General features: G+C 55.9%; 2 protein-coding genes across 2 annotated transcripts; one reads left to right on the top strand and one right to left on the bottom strand.

Annotated features, from left to right (window-relative positions):
• The first annotated feature begins 612 nt into the window (after positions 1 to 612).
• On the top strand, positions 613 to 4,418 carry LOC119111176 (DDB1- and CUL4-associated factor 10 homolog). The gene is made up of 8 exons (XM_037235002.1): positions 613 to 728; positions 1,574 to 1,687; positions 2,014 to 2,217; positions 2,445 to 2,616; positions 2,948 to 3,071; positions 3,382 to 3,563; positions 3,966 to 4,214; positions 4,293 to 4,418. Exons 1-8 carry the CDS (start codon positions 613 to 615, stop codon positions 4,416 to 4,418), a joined length of 1,287 nt encoding a protein of 428 aa, XP_037090897.1.
• Positions 4,419 to 5,549: 1,131 nt separating this feature from the next.
• Positions 5,550 to 22,324, bottom strand: LOC119112144 (copine-8). The gene is made up of 8 exons (XM_037236193.1): positions 22,093 to 22,324; positions 20,231 to 20,477; positions 17,234 to 17,428; positions 14,235 to 14,766; positions 11,829 to 11,964; positions 10,580 to 10,822; positions 8,893 to 9,071; positions 5,550 to 7,782 (listed from the first exon to the last, which is right to left on the bottom strand). Exons 2-8 carry the CDS (start codon positions 20,299 to 20,301, stop codon positions 7,459 to 7,461), a joined length of 1,680 nt encoding a protein of 559 aa, XP_037092088.1. The 5' UTR covers positions 20,302 to 20,477; positions 22,093 to 22,324; the 3' UTR covers positions 5,550 to 7,458.
• Positions 22,325 to 22,602: the final 278 nt, after the last annotated feature.

Genomic DNA, 22,602 nt, shown 5'->3' with positions numbered 1-22,602 from the left:
CCTGGAGGTAATGCTGGTTAACTCAGCTGTCATAGGTTCCTGTGATTCCTATTGCTGCAGTAAATGACTGGTGTCATGTGTTTCGTGAAATGCATCATTTGAGAGAAATGGTCCAAGAAACCATATCACACTCACAAAACAGGAAGAGCAAACAAACCTTGCTGAGTAGTTTTTAGCTAGAGACCTTTTAGAGTACCAGTCATATTCCCATCATAAGGATGGAGGAAATGTCTTGTGGGTAGCAAAATAAGTTGCAACTGTTCCACTCTGTGGGAATGGACGCCGAATTCGAGGATACCCTGCTCTCGGCCAGGAAATGGAATGTGGTTGTCGAGTTCGCTACGGGAGCGGCGTCACACATGCCTAACCAGTCTTCAGATGATGGTTACAGGACCGGTGCTCTCAGGGCCGAAGGTTTCCAGACCACGTCATGCCCCCTGGTGACCTTGGAGCTGTCGGCGTTGTGACCTGGCGCGTTATCGTGCAGCCATATTTCAGCGAGTGCCGGCGTGCGCTGGCCAGTGCCGTGCTCACTCATCTGATGGACCACGAGTAGACCGGCACGCCACCTAGGCCCGTGGGTCGTGGACGTCACCCAGCCGGGCTCCGAGAATGCCCAAACAGCCGCGGGACAGCGGCCGCGTCACCTTCTACCCGTACGACCGGCAGTACGGCTGGCGGCCCTCGATCGGCGATCAGGACGCGCTCTCGTCCCAGCTGTACTCGGGGTGCGTCGGGCAGCACGGGGCGCTCGCGCACCGGCGCCGTGGTGGGCTCGATACTCGCCATCGGTGGTGTTTATTGTCCGCCGGCCATGACCGGCGCTAGAGATTGCGGGGCGTGATGCGATGTTTGTACGCATTAGAATTGGACGCAATGGGATGGAGGTTTCTAACTTGGTGGTTTTGCTGAGCATGCAGCTTTGGGTGTTTTGTGGAGGTGCCCTTGGCTTGACTGATTGCCATGTATGTGCACGGGTTTCTTCCAAGGTCTTACCATTTGTTGTTACTCAGTGTTTTAAGAATATTATCTGTAAAGTATTTGCAGATTCTTTAAATTTCAGTCCAGCATTGAGTAACTGATATTCTTCTAACAGTGTTACCATGCCGAGCAGTTTAAGTGCGTTTTATCAGTAGGAGTTAAGTTTAGTTTTAAAAGCGTTCTCCTCCGACCAACTCGATATTTCATGGAATGACTTTTGGCCCTCGCCAGGATTTCTCCGGTAGCCACATATGACGACGCACAAGGAGGAGCCGTATTCAACCTGGAGTTTTCAGAAGATGGGTGAGTAATTGGTCGTACCAACCCATTGTAGTTCTGTCCGTATGTGCCACTGTGCGTGTCTCACGCTCCCGATCTGTCGGCCAGGGTTGAACGGCCATGATCAGGCAACGTTTGCAAGCGTGATTCTGAGCACAGTCATCAAAATATGTCTTTAATGTGACCTAAGTGGTCGCGTACCTAACCGCGCGAGCTGTAGAAGTGGCCGCATGTGTTGAGCCTCGACGCGGCTGGCGCCGGCCGGCCGGCGCGACCGGCGTCTGACGGCCGGCTCCGTCTGTCTTTCTGGCAGCAAGGTGCTGGCCGCCGCCTGCGAGCGACGCTGTGTGCTGCTGTTCGACACGCTCACGCGGCGGATCGTGCACACCGTCGAGAACGCTCACCAGGGCTTCGTCAACTGCGTCAAGTGAGCGGCGGTTGCTGTCCTGTCGCTGCCGTTGCTAGTGTCGTGAAAATGTCCACTGGACAAACTGCTCATGGTCAGAAAGGTTATGCAGTGGTAGTTAATGTCGCCAATGGACCCTACCACAGCCGTGCTATCCACCCAGACGTCTCTTCCCGAACCCTCCAACGGCGGGTGGTGTACTGTGAAATACACATGACATACCCGTAGACCATACAACGCAGACCGTTACGCGCTGTCTCGCTCTGGCGAAGTCGTTGGCGCATGCGCCGTATGTAGATGGGTCGGCGTGGATGGTCGCGAGTGCCGTCTACGCTGGCTGCCGCCAGATTCCTGGACTGTCGCATGTTCGCCTCGTGCTCGGACGACAAGACGGTGGCGATCTGGGACGTGCGCAACCTGCGCCAGAAGGTGCACTGCCTGGAGGCGCACGCCAACTGGGTCAAGAACATCGAGTACCTGCCGCACAAGAGCCTGCTGGTGACCTCCGGCTTCGACAGCAGCATCTACACCTGGAACCTCAACAACATCGGGTCAGCGTCCGCGTTAACTTTTAAGATCGACCGCTGCCACGTCGAGAACGTAACCAGCCAGGGTCATTGTTTCCGACTGTAACGTCAACAGCACCCCGTCAGTGCTGTCATACGTCCGTAGCGATCCGCAGCGCCCTGCTGGATCCTGTCAGCACCGGCCTGGGAGGCTCCGGGCTCTTCCCGCGCCGGCGGCGCCCCTGATCGGCTGACGTCCGCGTTGCGTCCAGGGGCTGCGAGCAGCGGGCGCAGCATACGCGTGTGCTGCACGCCAGCGGCCTGATGCGCATCAGCCTGACGCCAGACTTCAGCAAGCTCGTCATCTGTACCAACAACGGCTACCTCATGGTGGTGCACGACGTCGACTTCGACACCATGCAGGAGGACCTGCGCGGTTTCAAGGTGGGCAGCGTGACGCGCGCCAGAGAGCGGCGCTCGAGTGAAGTGTTGCATGTGTTCGGGGACGAATGTGTTGCATGTTTTCAGGCCCGCTGTGTCGGGATTCGTCCTTCGTACCGTCGTCTCCCGCTTCCGCCGTAATCACACTGCCCCTCGACAGTAACACCGGGGAAGTAAGTCAGATTTTAGGTGCGCGCCGGCGGTTCCCGCTCGCTGTCAGTCACGGTCGGTGAGCTTCTCGACAGCCTCGCCAGCGCCCCACGGCGGCGTCAGCATCAGCGCAGTGGCCTGGACCTCCGGTTACCTCCGGTTGACTTGGCCCCTGTGCCGCCAGCCGAGCTTGTACAAGCTGATGCAGATCAGCAAGACGCCGTTCCCGGCTGCCGCCCGCTACACCCACCTGTTCGACCTGGGCCGCCGACGCAACCGGATCGAGTTCATCACCGACTTCCCCGAGGGTAGGGCCGGCGCCGCGCCGCCAGGTGTCTGCACCAGCGCTGTCCAGGCGGCCACGCGGCAGCACCAGTCGCGTGCTGCCGGGGATTCAGACATAGGGCACGGCGTAGAACAAGACATGCCCGATCGGCCTGCGCTTGTCACTCACCGTCCCTTTCCAGTGGTGATGCGATTTGCTGCGTTATTTGGAAATCGAATATGAAATTCATTGTCCAGCACCCTGTACTGGTCTGAAGGGGGAACTAGCCACGCTAGCTGCTTGGGAAAATGGTTGTAGCGGTGCCAAATGCTGAATGTTGTTCGGTCCGACAGGGAACGAGGCCGACATGATCGCGTCGCTGGCCATGCACCCCCTCAGTTGGTGCGTGGCGAGTCGCAACACGAGCGGCGACGACGCCACCGAGTGGACGTGCGTGCACGACATTCAGGACGAGCACCTGCCACCGGCCGCGCTCGACCCGGACGCCTCGCACGACCCGCCCGAGCAGGAGCCGGCGCCGGAGCCCGCGCCCGAGCCAGCGCCCGAGCCGGCGCCCGAGCCGGCGCGGCCGGCCGAGGCCGATCCGGTGCGCGAGCTGCAGGACATCGCCGCCACCGCCGGCTCGCTCTTCACCATCCGCGTCAACGAGAACCGCGCCGCCGACGACGGCGAGGCGGCGGACGCGCGGCGCCGGCCCATCATGCAGATCCGCTTCAACGCCACGCTGCGGCACGCCGGCAACGGCGAGGCAGCGCCGGCCGGCGGCGGGCTCATCCAGGCGCTGGCCGGCCGCAGCATCGAGCTACGCGCGCCCTCCGCCGACATGGTGGAGGCGCTGGAGATCATCCGTGAGCACCGACGCCGGCAGCGCGCCGTCGAGCGCGGCGTGTCGCCCGATGACGACGCCGACGCGCAGGGCCCGTTCATCATCCGCGCCGGGCCGTCGCGGCTGGGCGGCGGCGCCGAGTCTGTGCTGCTAATCGGCTCGCAGGCGAGCGCGCGCGAGCGCTACCGGCATGTCGACTTCGGCCACAGGATCGCGCAGAACGTGCCGCGGCTGGCGCGCTTCATCGAAGAGCCGAACCTGCAGCTGACGCACGGCTATATCAAAGAGTTGTGCTTCAGCGCCGACGGCCGTCTGCTTTGCTCGCCGTTCGGCTACGGCGTGCGGCTGCTGGCGTTCAGCGAGGCCGGCCAGGAGCTGAGTGCGTGCGCGGCGGGTGGGCCGCGCCGCCTGCACGAGCTGGCCGCCACCACGTCACATCGCTGCGCGGTCGTGTCGGCCCGCTTCTCGCCGGTCGAGTGTCTGCTGGTGACGGGCTGCCTGGGCGGCGGCGTGGTGTGGCACCAGCCTCGGCTCGCCTCCTGAGGCCGACCGGCTCGCCTCCTGAGGCCGGCCGGCTCGCTCCTCCCACCCGCACTCCGCTGTGATAGGCGCCGCCGGGCCGGCCGCACGCACAACCGCCGGCGACGCGCGGCCGCGGCTGGTCCGTCAGCTGTGGCGTCAGGGCAGGGCGCGCGAACCACAGACGCGGTGTGGCGGCCGGCCGATCCGACGTTTGGAAGCGCGCGGGGCGCACCGGGTGACGCACCGGCCTGCGCGTGACCGCGCGTCACCAGATGCCGGTGCTCGCTCATCGAATGAGTTAATTGGTGATGTGCTGTGCCCGGCGGTTGCGATTTTCTGTGGGCGAAGGTGCCGGCACCTCGCCAGCGCAGGTGTGATTCTGCAGCAGTCAGGGCCGGCGCCGGTCGGCTGTTCTTCCGATGCCGCGGGCACGTCGTCGCGGCTGCGCAGCGCAGGCGCCGGCGCCTCTTATTCGTGTTTCCAATAAATAGGTCATATGTCGTGTGTTGTATTTCGATGATCTTGCGATTGGCATGCCGGGAACCACAAGAGAGTACATTTGCATTCCATATAACACTTGTGGTTTCCACAAACGGGAGGAAAACTCGATGCTAGCTCTGAGCGTTCACATTCCACAATGAGGGACCGAATTATCAAACATCGATAGTGTAATTGACAAGCATCAAAACTCATGACCGCACAGGAGTAAGAAGAAATTGTCAGCAAAATATAGCGCCACCATGCACTGGACAATCGCCATTATAAAGGAGTAAAACACCGCACAGCAACACGACCATGTCCGTCGGGAATCCCGGCGGACGCCGCCCGAGCTGGCGGGCCGCCGGCGCCGACCCGTCCACCGTTGGCACCCGGCTGGAGCGCGAGGCTCGGCCGACATGTCCACCCGACAGCGGACGGCCCACCGCCGACCGCCGGTGCCAGCGCTGCGAGTGTGGGGAACTACAACCAGGCGCGTCATGAGATGGGGATTGAATGGATGACGTCGCTGGGTCCATCGCATGCATTTATGTCGGTCACAGGCCCAAATCACACCGATACGACACCGACCGCTGGGTACATTATCGCCCCCCCCCCCCCCTTACGACACACACCGACGCATCCCTGGCCCAGATAGAACAACCACGTGACTTAAAAAAAAACACGTTCGTGACTAGCATGGCGGCGCGATTTGGCCGTGGTTCCATCATCCACTACCACATCCACTGCGATTTGGCCGTGGTTCGACTAATAATCCAGCTATGTAAGCGTAGCCACAGATGGCGCACGGACGATAAGCCCGTGTTTCGTGCGTTTTACGCGTGTTATTGCACACACATGGAAGCTGCTAGCGCCAGATCTGGCCCTCTAACGCGCGGGTTCCCAGAGATTATCAGCAGGAGTCGATCGCTGACCGGAAGGGCGGATCAGCAGCACACAGCGTAACCGGCGCACAAACGGTGGCCGGGCTTACCACGACTAAGAAATAGAGGCGGGAAAGGCAACCAGTTGTATCACGTAGGCAACGGAGGAAGTTTGCACGAGTGATGAGCACGGTCTTCATATATAACATGCTTTGTCCCCGATGAAATGGTCGTCAAAGCCCAGTGAGGCTGGCAGGAGCGCTGGCCACATGCAAATGTGCTAGTGTGAGCACACAGAACGGGGATCGGACCTTAAACTAACTTGTAGACATCACCTCTGATTTGTATCGAATATCGCTCATCGTGTATGCACATTGGAATTCCATGGATATTTGACATGGTCGCTATTGTGGATCCAGTCGTCCGGCCGACGCCTGGTCGAAGGACGGGCGTCGGCAGCGGCTCACGCTCAGCCCGGGCCGCCACATCACGGGGCGGGCGGCGGCAGCGGATTATGCTCAGCCCGGGCCACCACATCATGGGCGGGCGGCGGCAGCGGCTCACGCTCAGCCCGGGCCACCACATCACGGGCGGGCGGAGGCGGCGGGTCACGCTCAGCCCGGGCCGCCACATCACACCACTTCTGAGCCTCACATCAGAGCGCCCACCGTCCCACGTCGCACGGCACGAACCACGCGGCGCACAGCCGGCGCTGTCGGACGCGTGCGGGGCCCCTCAGCCGCCCACGTGGCGCAAACGGGTACACGTGACAACCTGGGGGACCGACGAGGGTGCTTCCACCTCATGCCGGTACTCCACGGACTGTCCTCCAGCCAGGCCAGCGACCAGTGGTCCCGCCTTAAACACAAACCCCGGCACCATTCCCTGCTGACCGAACAGGTCATCTCCGAGGGCCTATCCACCCGGAAAACGCCAGTTAAACATCCACGGCGGGAAACGACCGTAAACGCTGGGGCGACAGGTGCGGCCCCTGCTCCAAAGAGGGACGACCATGACAGCCTAACAACAGCAGGTCAAAAGAACCTGCCCACACCACTGACGCGCACTAAGCACAGGGCGCAGAGCGGGTGGCTCCCACAACACGGCCGTCCTCACACGTCTGGGCACCAGGGTAACCTGAGCCAGCAGTAGACGGCTCGGCCGGCTCGTAAAACATAACAACACGTACAGCCAACAGCCCAGAATCAGTGCCCCAGGTAAATGTTTCCACACAGGCTAGCCGACGGCCGACACGAGTTCGCTACGTGAACTCAAGCTATTTGCGACAAGGAACACCTGAACTGGCCCATTTTGCGGCAGGAGCAACACGACTTAGTCGGACCAAGAGGTCTCCGGCCTTCGACCAACGACGGCGCGCCGGATACTGAGGAGTACGAGCTGGACCCATGGACGAGGCTGCCGACACCGGGGCAGCGCCGCTGCCACAGACACACACACACACACACACGCACGTAAAGACGGAGACGAGAATTGCACATTAATTGGAGTATAAGTACGCAGATACAAATAAGTACTGACACGGGGGGGGGGGGGGGGAGACAGATAAGCCGGACCCACCACCAGGAAATGGCCACCCACGCTTTGGGCAGAAGAGGACACGACACCCCGCCGGTGGTCCCTGCCCCGTCCCCACCAGAGCGCCTCGCTGGGGACGCCCGGCCCGGACTACAACACTCCTCCTACAGCAGGCTGGGATCGGGCGGCAGAAGGACAGGAGCGTCGCGTGGCGGCTGCGGTGTCAGCCTGTTGGCACGCATGTAGCCGAGGAACTGGGTGGGCACCTCTGCCAGCACCTCGCGCGCCAGCCGCGTCCTAACGGTGGCCGGGTCGGCGCCGGCGAACGCGCGCAGCGGCACGAACTGGACGATGTCGCGCTCGGCGACGCGGCCGCCGGCCGAGAGGCGCACCTCGTCGCCGTCCAGCTCCTCCATGGCGTCGAACTCGGCGTCGCCCACGCCCACGATGATGATGGACAGCGGCAGTGACGAGGCTTGCACGATAGCCTGCCGGACAGCGCTGCAGTCGGTACACGACCTGGGGCGCGCCCGCGGCGGGCATGGCGCGCGCCCGCGGCGGACATGGCGCACGCCCGCGGCGGGCATGGCGCGCGCGGCGAGCGCGACGTTGCTGCGAGCAAAACCAGCCACCAAAGCTGGCCGTGCTGGGAGTTTATGATCCAAGTTCATTTCGGAATTCTGCTTTGAGCGCCGTTACACCTTCCTGGTGTGTCGTCAATGCTGATGATGGCCACTCAAAATGGACTAAAAACGAAATAAACCCAGAACTCGTTCCCTTTGGGCTTGAGAAACAAGGCCTTTTGGTACGTGACACCACTCAGCTCGTGCAGGTCTCTTAGTGTACCGCAATCTGGCCACATCAGCCGAAAGCCTCATTCAGGGTTCAAACGATCCGTTCTTGCCGAAGCATACCTTAAACTAACGGCCATTTTACAAACGAAAGTTCGCACATAAAATCATGGCTTTTGAGTTCAGCCCGTTTGGCTTAGGCCAACTCATCGACAGCTTAACCGGGATTTTGCTCAGAGACGTTCAAAGTATCTGGGCAACCATTGAGGTCGTTGTTCAGGTCTAATTTGCCGATAACTTATCTAACAGGCAGGCAGGCAGTCTCTGGATGGCAGCCTCATGCTTTCATCACTGAAGTTACATTCTCAATGCGTGCCTATATGCTGGTAGGTGTGAAAACATTCCGACACACACCAATAGGCATAAATACCTCCTATTATATGCATACCCCAATTAACACTGACACAATGATATTGCATTGTTTTCATCAGAAAAATAACCAGTGTGGTTGAGTTCCAAAGCCACATGGTACGGCACATTTGCCGTATCTTCCACGGGGTCAATTTGAATAGCATTGACGTCGACGGTCAAAATCCTAATTGTGCCAAACATGAGCAGAGCCGCCTGGTGGTCGTTAAAGACATGGCTTTGGAGAAAAAAAAAAACGCCGTCAGCACTGCAGCTGATGCCGCCACTGGCCCCGATCGGCGGCGGCGCCAGCTGTTGCGGCGTCAAGCACAGTCAGTCAGAGCTGAGGGAGCTCCTCTGGAAGGCGCCGCGCGCCAGCCGCCGCCGCCAGCCGCTCACCTGCTTGGTCTGCGGCATGTCTGTGATGACGCCGTCGGTGATGATGAGCAGAATGAAGTACTGCGAGCCGTCACGGTACTGCCGCGCGAAGTTAGCCACGTGGTTGATGACGGGTGCGAAGTTGGTGGGGCCGTACAGCTGGATCTGTGGCAGGCACTTCTGGTAGGCGGCCACCACCCCTGCCGGGGCGGAGGGCCCCCACCGCATCAGACATGCGCGCTGCACACCGCAGAGGTCGTGCCAGCAGTGCCACAGCGCAAGACACTGCCGCACACTGCAGCGCGTGCTCAGGACCAGAGCGTATCCGCACAAAGACAATTCCACTCGCGCACAGTGTTAGGTGCACATTATACACAGTGCTACATTCGCACAGTTAGTTCTCATGACGTGCAGCACCCTACATCCTGCACCTCATCCACATGCACAGCGCAGTGTACTTCATGCGAATGTGCACGTTCATGTGTACATGTGAGTGTTCATGAGTACACGCGTCTCGGGCGATGGACAAGCCGGAGCAATGACATCCGAAAGTGGAGAGATGTCCGCTTCTTTTCGATTCACCCCATATTTTGCGCTCGTCTCGAAACATCATCGCATCTACGTACGAACGGCCACCGGCACAGCACATACAATCAGCGCTAAACAAGGTTATAGCAGGTCTTAAACTGGGTTCATGTTGGGTTGTTAAATTTGGTTCTCAGTTGGCAACAGAGCGCCAACTTCTATGTAAATAATCCACATAACTGGCACCGACTAATAAAGCAATATGCGTGCTTTACCAACAGTAAACCTGTGCGAATCAATACGGCTTGGTTACAAATCCAGCCTTGTGCCAGACTACATAATTAACACCAGTGCGGTGAAGCTTAAATCCAATTTCGCGGGCCGGGCTGACATCGCTGAGGCCCATTCACCCCAATCCTTTGACAAAGAATTAGACCATTGCGTCGAAGCCCCGAGCCTCGCAGAAGTCCCCCCCCCCCCCCCCATGCGGTCATTCCACAACGCGGTCAATATTGAACGAAAACGGATCCTGCGGTGAAAATAAGCATTCGCGGAAATTATATGAGAACCAGTCCTTTATCCACCCGCGAATAGCCGGTATGGCAAAGCGCAAATAAAACTTTCGCCCTCATTAAATCGCACTGTGCAAGCACAAAGACGAAAACATAATTAGCTCTACGGTTGCTCCCACTCATCGCAAACTTTAACATCAGCACCACTTCAAACTGAGGTAATATCGGCCCATACGCTCCCACAAGGCGACTTAAAAACGTCGAGGCTGCAGTTTCGCTTCATCTATGAAACCCGCTAGCACACGTTAGCATTAGCTAACATTAGCTAATGCTAATATATATAGCTAGTATATATATATATATATATATATATATATATATATATATATATATATAGCTATAATAATATATAGCTAATATAACACGCCCTCCACAATAGCAGTTCCGGCGTGGGTCTCCCTCGGTCGCACCGGCGTGGGTCTCCCTCGGTCCCTCAGGCGCGGGTTCCCCTCGGTCCCTCCGGCGCGGGTCTCCCTCGGTCCCTCCGGCGCGGGCCTCCCTCGGTCCCTCCGGCGCGGGTCACCCTCGGTCCCTCCGGCGCGGGTCTCCCTCGGTCCCTCCGGCGCGGGTCTCCCTCGGTCCCTCCGGCGCGGCAGGCAGGTGGTCGGTACCTTCCACGGCGTAGCAGAAGGGGTCGGCCGCGCCCAGGTTGACGTAGAACTCGTGGTTGACCACGCCGTTGGGCGGCACGCGCGCGCCGAAGCCCAGCACCGGGAACTGCTTGTCGCTGTCGTAGTCCTGGATGATCTGGCCCACGGCCCGCAGCGCCGTGACGTACGGGTTACGCAGCTGGCCCGTGGCGTCCCGGCCCAGGTAATGCAGCGAGTCGGGCGACATCGGATTACCGTTGGACGCTGTGGCCGGGAACGGGTCGCAGGTCAGGCGCGCGCCACACAGCCGGCCCCCTCAGATTTTTGGCACAGCGGTCAGAGGGATAGCGTAAACGGGCTGAAAACGGGAATAGATCGGCTCGCTAGAGCCGGCTGGAGGAGAGCAAATATGATTGCTCTCGTTAAGTGTTAAGAATGCTGCACAGTCGGCTGGGACACCTTAACCAAAGCGCTAGAAAGGACAGGAACAACATAAAATGTCAGCGGGGACAAGCACACGTAAAAGCCCGCCCTCTGGAGTAAGCGGAGACCGGCCGGGCCAGAAGCTGTACCACTGGGTCACGGGATAGGATCTGTAACGCTGGGTCGGGGACAGGAGCTGTACCGCTCGGTCAGTGGACAGGTGCCGTACCGCTGAGCCAGGGGACAGGAGCCGTATCCCTGAGTCAAGGGACAGGTGCCGTACCCCTGGGTCAGGGGACACGAACCGTACCGGTGGGTCAGGGGGCACGAGCCGTGCCGGTGAGTCAGGGGACAGGTGCCGTACCCCTGGGTCACTGGACACGTGCTGTAACCCTGGGTCAGGAGACAAGAACCGTAACGATGGATCAGGGGACATGAGCCGTACCGCTGAATCACGGGACAGGAGCCGTACCACTGGGTCAGGGACAGGAGTCGCACCGCTGGGTCAGGAGACGTGCTGTACCGCTGGATCAGGGGACAGGAGCCGTACTGCTGGGTCAGGGGACAGGTGATGTACCCCTGGGTCAGGGGACAGGAGCCGTACCGGTGAGTCAGGGGACACAAGCCGTACCACTGGATCAGTGGACAGGAGCCGTACCACTGAGTCAAGAGACAGGTGCCGTACCCCTGGGTCAGGGGACACGAGCCGTATCCCTGAGTCAAGGGACAGGTGCCGTACCCCTAGGTCAGGGGACACGAGCCGTACTGGTGAGTCAGGGGACACGAGCCGTACCGCCGGATCAGTGGACAGGAGCCGTACCACTGAGTCAGGGGACAGGAGCCGTACCGGTGAAGTCGATTGCGATGGTGCAGGCCAGCTCGGTGCCGCCCTGAATATAGTCCAGGAACGTGTGCTGAGTGCGGATCTCCAGATTCTGCAGGAATATCTGGCCAGAGTTCTGGTACGAACTGCCCTTACGCGCCTGTAACCAACAAGACGTCTTATCAAGGTGCAGCAGCGACCTAGGCCAATGCCAAGGCTTCAGTGACATCAGGTGTACCTTCCAGAGTCAATGTCTTGCGATCATGAGCTCTCAGTCGTAACAGTCCACGACTGTTACGACCGATAGCTCGATTTTTCCAGCTCACGGGTTAGGCTGGTGTTATACGCACCAGTTATCTGACGGACCACGGTAACGGTATTATAACAACTGTCACCCGCACTGGAGTCACCGGCCGGACGATGGATTAAACGTGCACACCCCATCTATACAGACAAGAAACCGCTACAAGGCTATTACATCTCGTGCCAAGTGGATGCACCATTTCGTACCACTGCGGGACGTTCTCAAATGCGCCCGCGATCGTGCAAGTACTTCTAGCAGCAGCTAGGGTGATCGCTTTCAAGCCTTAACGAAAATATGAACTCCTCGTCCCCGGGAACGCACCGGGGAAGACCCAAGTCACACTGATGGGTGAACTGAATATCAATGCCTCTACATCAAAGTTAACAGCCTACAGCTCAAACATGCGGGTAAAGCACTCCATTGGACGCCATCAAACTCGTTAATGCGGTCCCAACTGCAACCTCAGGACCAGGATGCAAATAACTTTGGCTTTACAGGCGCCAGCCAACCGATCCCATCTGCGGTGGCAAAGGTCGTGGCTGCTATTGAAACTCACACACTGTTCAAGGTCGCGCAACTTCACGCCGTATCAGAGGGTGAAGACCGGTGGCCGAGCGGTTCGGTTCGTTGGAGGCCTCTGCCAGCCAACAGATAAAGCCAGACGTCACCGCCACAAAAACCGGCACGGCGCAACTTCACGCCGAATCAGAGGGTGAAGGCCGGTGGCCGAGCGGCTCGGTTCGTTAGCGGCCTCTGCCAGCCAACAGACAAAGCCAGACGTCACCGCCACAAAAACCGGCACGGCGCAACTTGACGCCGAATCAGAGGGTGAAGGCCGGTGGCCGAGCGGTTCGGTTCGTTAGCGGCCTCTGCCAGCCTGCAGACAAATCCAGACGTCACTGCCACACAAAACGGCGAGCTCGCCGGGGCTCACAAGTTATTTTAATGGGCGCACCCGAGCCAGAGGACACAGGGCGTCACCTCGTCATAACACCTCGTTATGTTTTCCGTATAAGCGCATCGTTCCGAGCTTTCCAGACAACTTTGAACGCGTCGCTGTCGAAGCTGGAGGCAGCTTCAGCGCCCAGAAGTCCCACCCGACACTGTCAGTCCGCACTCATGGTTTCTAGTGCAAAATCAGCCGCAAAGGAAACAATCAAATTCGGTAATGGAGTAACGCGACCGGTAAGCTTGATGATGTTCAAAGCAGCGTGCTGTAACTGCACGTGTTGGGCTAAAAAAAAATCAGCAAAACTGCATTTTCGGACACCCCTAAGCCAAAAAGCACACATAACTGGAAACAGTCTCTCATCACATCGATGGTGGTCCCCAAAGAATCCCACGTGTCTTGTTGTTTTGCCTGTTATAACAAACACAGCGTTTTGCCGTAATTTGCGACGCTAACTGATGTTAACTGACACAGTTAACAGTGCGGCGACATCAGCCAATCCTTATCCTTTAAGGGTGCTCATGATGAGTGAGAACAACATACAATTACGCAGCGTGTCCTAGACATGGCCATGACCTTTGGTGTCAAAAGACGCTGGTCGCACTACAATTTTGCAAATGAATCTATTCGATCCGTCGTGTTATCCTGTAGGCATCAGACGCGTCAGACAGGTCCACTGACCGGGCGCCGGTAAGCGGGTCAAAGCCGCACGTCTGGGAAACCAGAGGTCGAGGGTTCACTTCCCTGCAGTGCCCGCCCTTTCTGTCAGCGCGACACTCTGCGTCGTGACCTTACTACAACGTAGCGCCAGCCACCGAACATTTTTTTTTATGCCGTACTGCTAGTGCCAACAGCGAAACATAAACACAGAAGATCGAGTAGAGCCGATCAACTTCAAAACAAACAGGCAAAAAGGCGGTCTACAGGGATGACAAAGCGCTTATTCGTAGAGCCCACTAACAGCCTGACAACGCCAATCACCATTCTGCACCAATGGCCAATAAACTGCAACAGACGAGCTCACACTTCCACTTGCAAGATCTCGCACAAACTGTCCACGCATTGCCCTTGACCAGTCCACATGGTTGGAATCCACAGTTGCTTCGGGACGCCCATGCCCGGCACGACCCACGAGCTCGCGGTCGCGAGGCGAGGCGTTGAAGCCGCCGGCACTCACCTGCTTCTCTTTGTTGATGCAGGGGAAGGCGGCGCCCCTGCCCGCCTGCTTCAGCTCGTTCAGCGTGAAGAAGCACTCGCCGATGAGGTCGGGCGTGCCGTTCGAGTTCCAGTCCCAGCAGACAGCGCGCACGCTGCGGTGGTAGTCGCCGTTGCAGAGCGAGGCCACGGACACCTCCAGCGGCCGCCAGTCGGGGTTCAGCGTGCGCTTCACCACCTCTGTCCGACACACCAGCACCCACTGGCCCTCCTCCGTGCTCTTGAACAGCTCCAGGTACGGGTCGGACTTGCCCCACAGCCAGTCCTTCTTGTCGAGCTTGCGGCCGGCGAACTGCAGCACGGCCAGCTCCTTGCTGGCCAGCAGCTCCTCGGCGTGCACGAGCAGCGTGCCGCGGCTGCCGGCCGGGCCGCCCTGCAGCGCCAGCTCCGAGACGCGGCTGCTGACCAGCTCGCCCAGCGTGCACTCGCGCCGTCCCAGGAAGTCGTGCTCCGCCAGCCGCGCCGAGCCAGAGTCCACGTCGTACACGTCAAACCTGCAGCCGCGGGGGCAGGGGTCACGGGACGCACACAGGGCTACCACGGTCACGGACGTGCCGGCGACGGAGGTCACCGAGCTCGGGTCGCACGGCACCGGGGGGACCAGAACGTCTCGCGAACGGGCGAACCAGATCAGCAGCAACATTAATTCGTGAGACGTGAGACAATGCGCTCCGAATTAGCATAAACCAATTGCTTGTAAGCCGTGAACGCCGTAACAAGACATACAGCACGATTGTCCAGTGGAAATGCCACATGCAACAGGCACGGGCTCAGTAGACTCGTGACTAAAAACAAAACAAAAACAAAAACAAAGCACAACAAAAACAGACGGATACGGTGCGTGTCGGACATTATTCATATCAGCGTGGATATTTCCAGATGCTTCAGATGACAGGCGGATCGGGGCGGTAGCTATCGAGCAAAACGATCGTGAAACGAACGCCTTCCACGGCTAGACGAAGAAAAATGAGCGTTTGCTAGGCGCACGCAGATTCGTGCAACAGGCCTACAGCAGATCACAGCGTGTGCCGGCCGGCTTTGAGAGCTTCATCTGCTTGTTAAATGCGAGGCATACAGCAAATGGCCTATGCAAGATGAGAACTTCGGCAATCTTTGGCGTTTGCATGGTGCCAACCATTTTCGACAGATCTTTCGTAATATAAAACGTATCTTTACAGTGTTTTTAGTATATTCCTTTAGCAGAGCTGGAAAGTTTCTTAGAATCGTGATTTTGTAACGTCCAGCTTACCGTACGTAGATAATAATTTCCTGTGCACCACCTATCATTAGTATCTTTCATACATTTACTCCAATACAACGGACGCAAACACCTGATATCCCACCTCACCCAAAACTTCACTTGATATCCAACCTCGCCCAAAACTTCACTTGATACCGACCTCATCAAAAACTTCACTTGATACCCCACCTAAGCCAAAACCTCACTCCTGGATCCCTGAGTCGCGTCCGCGTAACGTTCTGAAAAGAATGGTCGCGCACTTTATCCGGCCTCGAATCCAGATGTTTTTTTACTCAACTGAACTTTGGGCATATTCCTCCACCACCGTACCAGCGAGCGCTTTCCAAGCACACCATCTTATCCTGGGCAGTGAATTCATCAGCGGAAGAGCACAACGGCGTCTCATGAGGAACGATTATCCCCATCAAACATGTTATGCAAACCTCCTCAGAGCAGAAAGCCCCCACTCCGATCTGTGCGGGAAGCCTGTTTGTGGATGGTCTAGTTCTTTGTCCACCGCCTGACGTTGTGTGACAAAAACGCACAGCTTCGTGACAGCGACACGCTGCCATTATGTATCCACAGAAACAAAACCATACCTCCGGTTTTTGCGTTGACCGTGGGCTAACCGACAGGCCGGCCTTCGCCACGGCGCAACGAGCGGGCACTTTCCATTCCCCCGGGTCATTAAAAAACCCAGCGCACGAACTCAAGTGCTGATTGGCTCCGGTAAGCCAGCATCAGGAGAGTGCTTCATCAGATGAAACGAGATTGCGCAGCCGTCCGATTGATTGGGACTCTGCGGATTAACGTCACCGGAGCACCGACGTCACCTGCCGCACGGCACCCACGCCGGTCACATTCCACTTGTTTCTGCGACCGCCGGCAACTCATCGATCCTGGCCACTGTGCGTGACATTCCAGCCTAACCCACGCAGGGTGCAGGTGCACGATCTGGCCGGCGGGCATCGCGGGCGGAGCAGCGCGAGCGGCAGCGTGCCCACCGGCACTAATCACGGGGAGTGCAGTGACATGCAGGGCTGCGCATCCAGCCTCACGAGCTGCCGCCAGGCCGGGGCAGGCGGGCTCGGCCTTCGCGCACGCCGGGGCTCGGAGACGACCGCGAGCACGGAGCTACCGGCCGAAATTCGGCAGGGGCGACTCAAGGTGCTCCTCACAATCCATCTAGAACGTGTCTTTATATCTTCAATTTCCTGCACGTGGCATAGAGAAGTCAATTACTTCATATGAGTACATTAGACCCAGTTGCTGATTTCCTTAGGACGTGGTCTTTACAAGTTAGGAAAATAGACTCGTTTGGTTGCCAGTGTTTATCTTGCACGGCATTTCTCACCTATCTTACGGAGGCCTTTGTACATGTGTTCGTTTCTACGCCTGTATCTGTAGAAGGGTTTCTGAGTTTTCCACGCTTTCAGGCAAGAAAAAACATAAAGGAAACATGTTAAACCCCAGCCACATCAGCTACTCATAAGCTTCCCATTTCAACAACCCAAGACCTAAACAGGATCATATCATTCGGAAAAAGACCCACAAGCAAGTCAGATCACGCTTGGCCAACATACGAACTCTTCAGGTCGGACCGCGTACTGACCGGTCACGGCAGCGGCGGGTTCCGCCCCGCCCCTCCCCCTCCGCCACCGGGCGGAGGGCTGGGGCGCCGGGCCCTGACGGCACACAGCGGCTCACCACGCCGTCCTCACCTGAGGTACTGCTGCTCCTCGAAGTGGTAGGCGATGGGCACCTTGGTGGCGAAGTCCGGGTTGAGGTTGTCCGCGACCACCTCGGTGCGTTTGTACTCGGTCCAGTGTTTGTCGCGGCCGGCCGAGCCGAACGGCGCCAGCGACACGACCACCATCGGGTCCGACTTGGAGAACACGTCCATGTCGGCCAGGTTGCTGCGGCGCGAGCCCACACGGCCGGTCAGGAGCTGACGGCGGCGGCCACCGACCGCGCCACAGCGCGCGGACGGCTGCTCGTGTGCCCGACTCGGCACAGTGAGGGAGGGCACGGAGACTCGCTCCGCGGGGCGGGGGAGGCGCCGGCCCGTACGCCCGGCGGATCCACGGGACCGGAAAACAGCGTATGTCAGGAGGTGCGTAGAGATAGGTGCAGTGAGGAGATCTAGGTTGATGACACAACCTCCACCACAGGACGGGAGGGGGGGGGGGGACACCTTAACAGAATTCAACATTACGCCTGCCAGCGTTGGAAGAAAAGAAATGTCATACGAAACTCGACTTCACCGCAGACGTTAACTTATGGCGGATCCCCCGCTAGAAAGGGAAGAGTGCATGGAAGTACACACGGATTAAGCATTCAGCATGGACAGGTACACGGGCAGGAGCGCACGAGCATAACCACCAAACGGGCCCAACGCTCATCAGCAAGCGGCACATCTACACGGATGGAGCTGGGTCTGGTGACGCACTGTCTATGAAGGCCTGGGTTTTTTTTGACGACTGGAAAACCCTTGCGCGTGAAGCTTTCCCTGATTACTTCAGCTGCGAAACAGCCCCGTGACATCACGTGGCAGCCAGATAATCTCAAGTTGGGTCTCATCTGGGCCAATGATTAAGACGTCTGTCTGACTGCAGAGGATCAAGGTACAGGAGACGACACTGCATATCAAAGGAGATATCCCATCTAGATGCCACACGGTCACACAAGGTCGTCCTTCGCCGCTGTGTGAGGAGCAAACAATCAATGACTACCAGCAACTTGAATACACATCATCACATCATTTCAATATTTCTTTCCAGAGCTGACTGCGACCGTTTCAACGCGACTGATCACGATCATACGCGCGCTGCTCGCGGGTGTCACGCTAGCTATAACTGGCACCACCTGTCGAGTTGAGCAATCGATAATGCACCAGCCACCATTAATTTCTCGCCGTTTTGAACGTAACGACGGGTTACATTCACCCTGGTGCACGCCGTGCTTATTATCCCTACAGTGACAACAACTTAAGTACACGTCTGTTTTCTCTGCCAAATTGGCTCTCATTTGTAAACGGATGGAAAATAGATTGGTTATTTGGCACACGCACGACAGCCAGCTGTCCGGCTCACGTATTGATGCCACATTGCACGGGGCACCGACTCAGCCGGTCAGCACTGGCGTCTTTACAGATGCCTGGCCTGCTTTTGATGGGGACGGAGGGGAAAAGTAGATAATAGTGCATGCTCGTAACAGAGTTGCGGCAATCATTCTTGGTGGGATGAGCCCAGTGATTGTTTGCAGGCATCCGAATATCAAGTGAGCTCATCGCCGACTTTGCTACAAGTGAGGCGACCTAAGCCACTGTCATGCCTTCAGGAATTATCTGGTGTCGACCGAAGGGTACGGTTGCCGCTGGGGGTCATTCCCGTCTCGACGAGTAAAACGGGCGGTTGACTAGTGCGCTGGCAGCCAGGTTTTTCAGGTCTACCAATATCACTTCACACTTCCGACAAATGTTCGAAGCTAAAACCGAGGTCACAAATCACCACAGGCAATACTTGACAAGGAACACGAATACCGCGCCTTAAAAGTATCGAGAAAATTCGACCAAAAATAACGACCCAGATGTAGTCACATAACTCATGTTTCAGCTACGATCAACTAGCAGGTCTTTCCTACTGCGATGGCGTCAAGCTACCGTCACATCGGATGCAAACGACGGAACTCGCTTGTGTGAAAATGTGAGTTATCTCTGCATCAGTCATGACATGGATCACTCAGGCACCAAGCAGGTAATACGCTGCAAATCGTCAAAATCGTCTCGTGTTGGCATCCAGGAACCCTAAGGCGACGGCCCTCTAAAAATCACAAATGATCAAGCAGATGCATGGGCAGCATGTAATGAGCCAACTGGTAAGCCAACTGTGGGAACGTTGATAACTTCCCTCCCAAATGCCATGTCAAACGCTCAGTACTTAATGGGAACGTTTTGAGGAGTTTGTGTTAATACCATACACTGGAGGAGTGAAACGACACCTGTTCTTTTAAGCGGAATGATAGGCCTGATACACCTGTGCAGGGTATCTTGCATAATATGCCAACGACACCTCACCGGTCACAAACGTTGACCAACTGGCAGGACAAAACAGGATGACACACAGTTTTACCTGACAGTTTTAACTGACAGACTGTGCGAAATAGCCTGGTGCAGTAACGTTTCGAAAGATACATCAAGAATAGTGCTGGTGGTTGATAATACTGTCACATCAATAGTGAGCTGCTTCTGCACTTTCTCTCAATAACTTGCATCAGCTACACACCTATCTCAGGCGAATCTGCCACAACAGCAAAATAGCAGAAGTCGTGCTGGTTGGCTACGGCGCATACGGCTTGCGGTCGCACGATACCAATGTCCCAGTAATCAGCTGTATCGTGCTTGCAGTGGCAATCAACATTGCACGCCATGCAATGGAAGCAATGCAATCATTATCTCACCTAATTATGGCTAGCCTCAAGCCAGTTTGGTTCAAATTGCCTTCTCATTGAACAAAAGCGGTTGATTTCTGCACAGACCGCATCCCAACATGACTCGAATCGCAATAATCACGCCGTCCCAAACATCCTTGCTTCTTACACGCCGTCCACAGCCCGGATGTCAGCCACCCGTTTCCACCACGCGTTGTTGGGACCAGACGGCACCGCAGTCACCAGGGTGACCCAAACCGCGGCAGCCGCCGGGCCGCGCCGCCACGTACCGGCATGAGAGAGTGAGCTCCACCTGCATCACGGGCACGGCCGCCGTGCCCCCCGCGAACGTGTTCGTCATGGCGAACACGGGCGACGCTCGCACGGCGCGGCGGGTGTTAAAGACGGCAGCCGGTCACGCCCTCCAGGTGCCGCTGGTGAGGCGCCACGTCAGCTGGTGACGCAGGTTCGCGGCGGGATCGGGGATGCGTCCCTGTTTGCTCAGCTGACCCGCTACTGCTCCGCCCAGAATGTCATCTGTGAAACAAGGACCGAAGTGCGAACAAGAGCGCAATGAATTCGGGCCACCCAGTGCCCCAGTCGTATCCCAGTATCCTGGGTATGCTTCACCGGCCGCAGCGGAACAATCGCCACGAGCCTTTGCAAAGTGCAATGGTCCTGACATACTAGTGAAATGCCTCACAAGGAATCTGCTGAGTGTTGGGTATACAAATCACCAAATTGTTATCATTGGATGTGCACCAGTAAATTGCAACATACATCTGATTTCAGGTAACTTGTTTTTTACACAGGACATTCTGGTGAAGGCTTTAACAAATACAACCACCAAAATGTTATTTATATCACAAAGTTCATGGGAAAAGGCAACTCATAATTAAGTGCCAAAAATCATTGCAACATAATCTACTGCTGTCACTGGAGACATGTTTGCCTTCCATCTAAAACCCCTTGCTGTTGTAAAACTAGCAAAACAAGTGAACAATTTGATATAGCATTAAAGAGCACATTCACATCCAATTGATGCATACTCTCAGAAGTTGAACTATGGCCAACAGTGTTAATGAAATGGAGAAAGTGATGAACATTGTTATAATAATAGCCCATGTGTATCATTCCTTCTCCACCAATGAAGAAATGCACCAAGTAGAAAATAAATAATGATTGAAGTAAATATTATCTTTTGAGTAGAAAATGACCATAAAATTATCCTGAAATGCATGATCCAATTCTCACTCAGTTAATTACCAAAATGAACCAAATAACCATACCTTAAAACACTATCTTAAGAAACAAGTTGAAGGAATACACAGCCTTGGTCTATTTTCCAAGAAATTGAAAGCAGAAGAGAGAGTACAAATATGGTCATATTTTGATGATCCAGGCAAAAGGAAACACCTGAACAAAGGGCATACCCAGGTATCTCTCAAAGGTGAGAGTGAGGTACAGAAAGCACAGATTTCCATCCTACTGTCTTCAAATCAGGCACATCCAAGGTACCCCACATCATTTAGTTGCATGTGCTTCATTAAAAGGCATATGACCCACATTGTCATTATCTCTCAAACAAAATGTGGGGTACAAAGAAAATGAAAATATTACTATATTCTGAGTTTTTCCTTAGAACTTGACTAGATCACCATACATTTGTATTTCCAATATAATGACATATGCCAAGGAATTTTTAATGGACACTTCTTAAGTGCCAACATGTGGCCTTTCAATCCCAACAAATAATAAAAACCATGTTTTAAGCTGATGCATCTAGGGTCAGCTTTCATACAATGAACTACAACAATGCTACAAGTATCTCAGCATTATGTGCACTTCAGGGCACACAGGACTAGCACAACCATTCAGGTATTGCAGCATCATAACAAAACTCCTGGAAAGCATGGCATGTATACATCACAGCATACTTCATTCTACACAGTTCACTTAAAACCAGGTTTTGGTGAGCCCAATTCATTCCATGCAAACCTGTATATAACATCTTTTGGCCATGGACACTCATCTAAACAAGCATGGCTTACCTTTAACAAGGGGGCAAATTTCGCTTTATTAACATGAGGGTACCTAACATGACGGTTGATGTTCACCAAAACGCACTACCACGTCACCAAGCCTAACTTACCCGCAGCTCAAAGGGCAAATCTTTGATTTATGAACGTGAGGGCAATTCACGTCATGTCAATGTTCGTCAATATGCACTATCGTTGCGACTATTTCTCATTTAATCACGGTGTACTTGACATTTGCACACTCCACTCCTTGGGAATCAGGATAGCTCGCACATGACGCAACATAGGCACTAAATGATTTACTCTGAACGGTGTTTCCCCGTGGATGATTAAGTAAAAATCACATGATTCATCTCACGTTCCGTGATTGCCTACGCGCTGTTCTCGTAGCATATGCGCTACATTCAGTTTTAAGAAGTGCGGAACAAAGCAGCTAAATCAAGATTTAGCAACCTATTTGCTCCTGGAATGAAATCTGCCGTGTTTTCAACAAAGCCGCGCAAGTTATGTTAACAAGTGCCTACGGTATCAAAGCTATGGCTAAGCACAGGCTTTCAAATGAACATTATACCTGTATAAGAAGAGCTATGTTAGAAATCATCGGGAAAAACAGTCCACCACGG

Source organism: Pollicipes pollicipes, unplaced genomic scaffold (genome assembly GCF_011947565.3).
Source record: "Pollicipes pollicipes isolate AB1234 unplaced genomic scaffold, Ppol_2.1 Scaffold_7261;HRSCAF=8764_pilon_pilon_pilon, whole genome shotgun sequence".
Lineage (NCBI taxonomy): Eukaryota > Metazoa > Arthropoda > Thecostraca > Pollicipedomorpha > Pollicipedidae > Pollicipes > Pollicipes pollicipes.
Note: the sequence above shows the minus strand (reverse complement) of the source record. Positions and strands in the feature narration are given on the sequence as shown.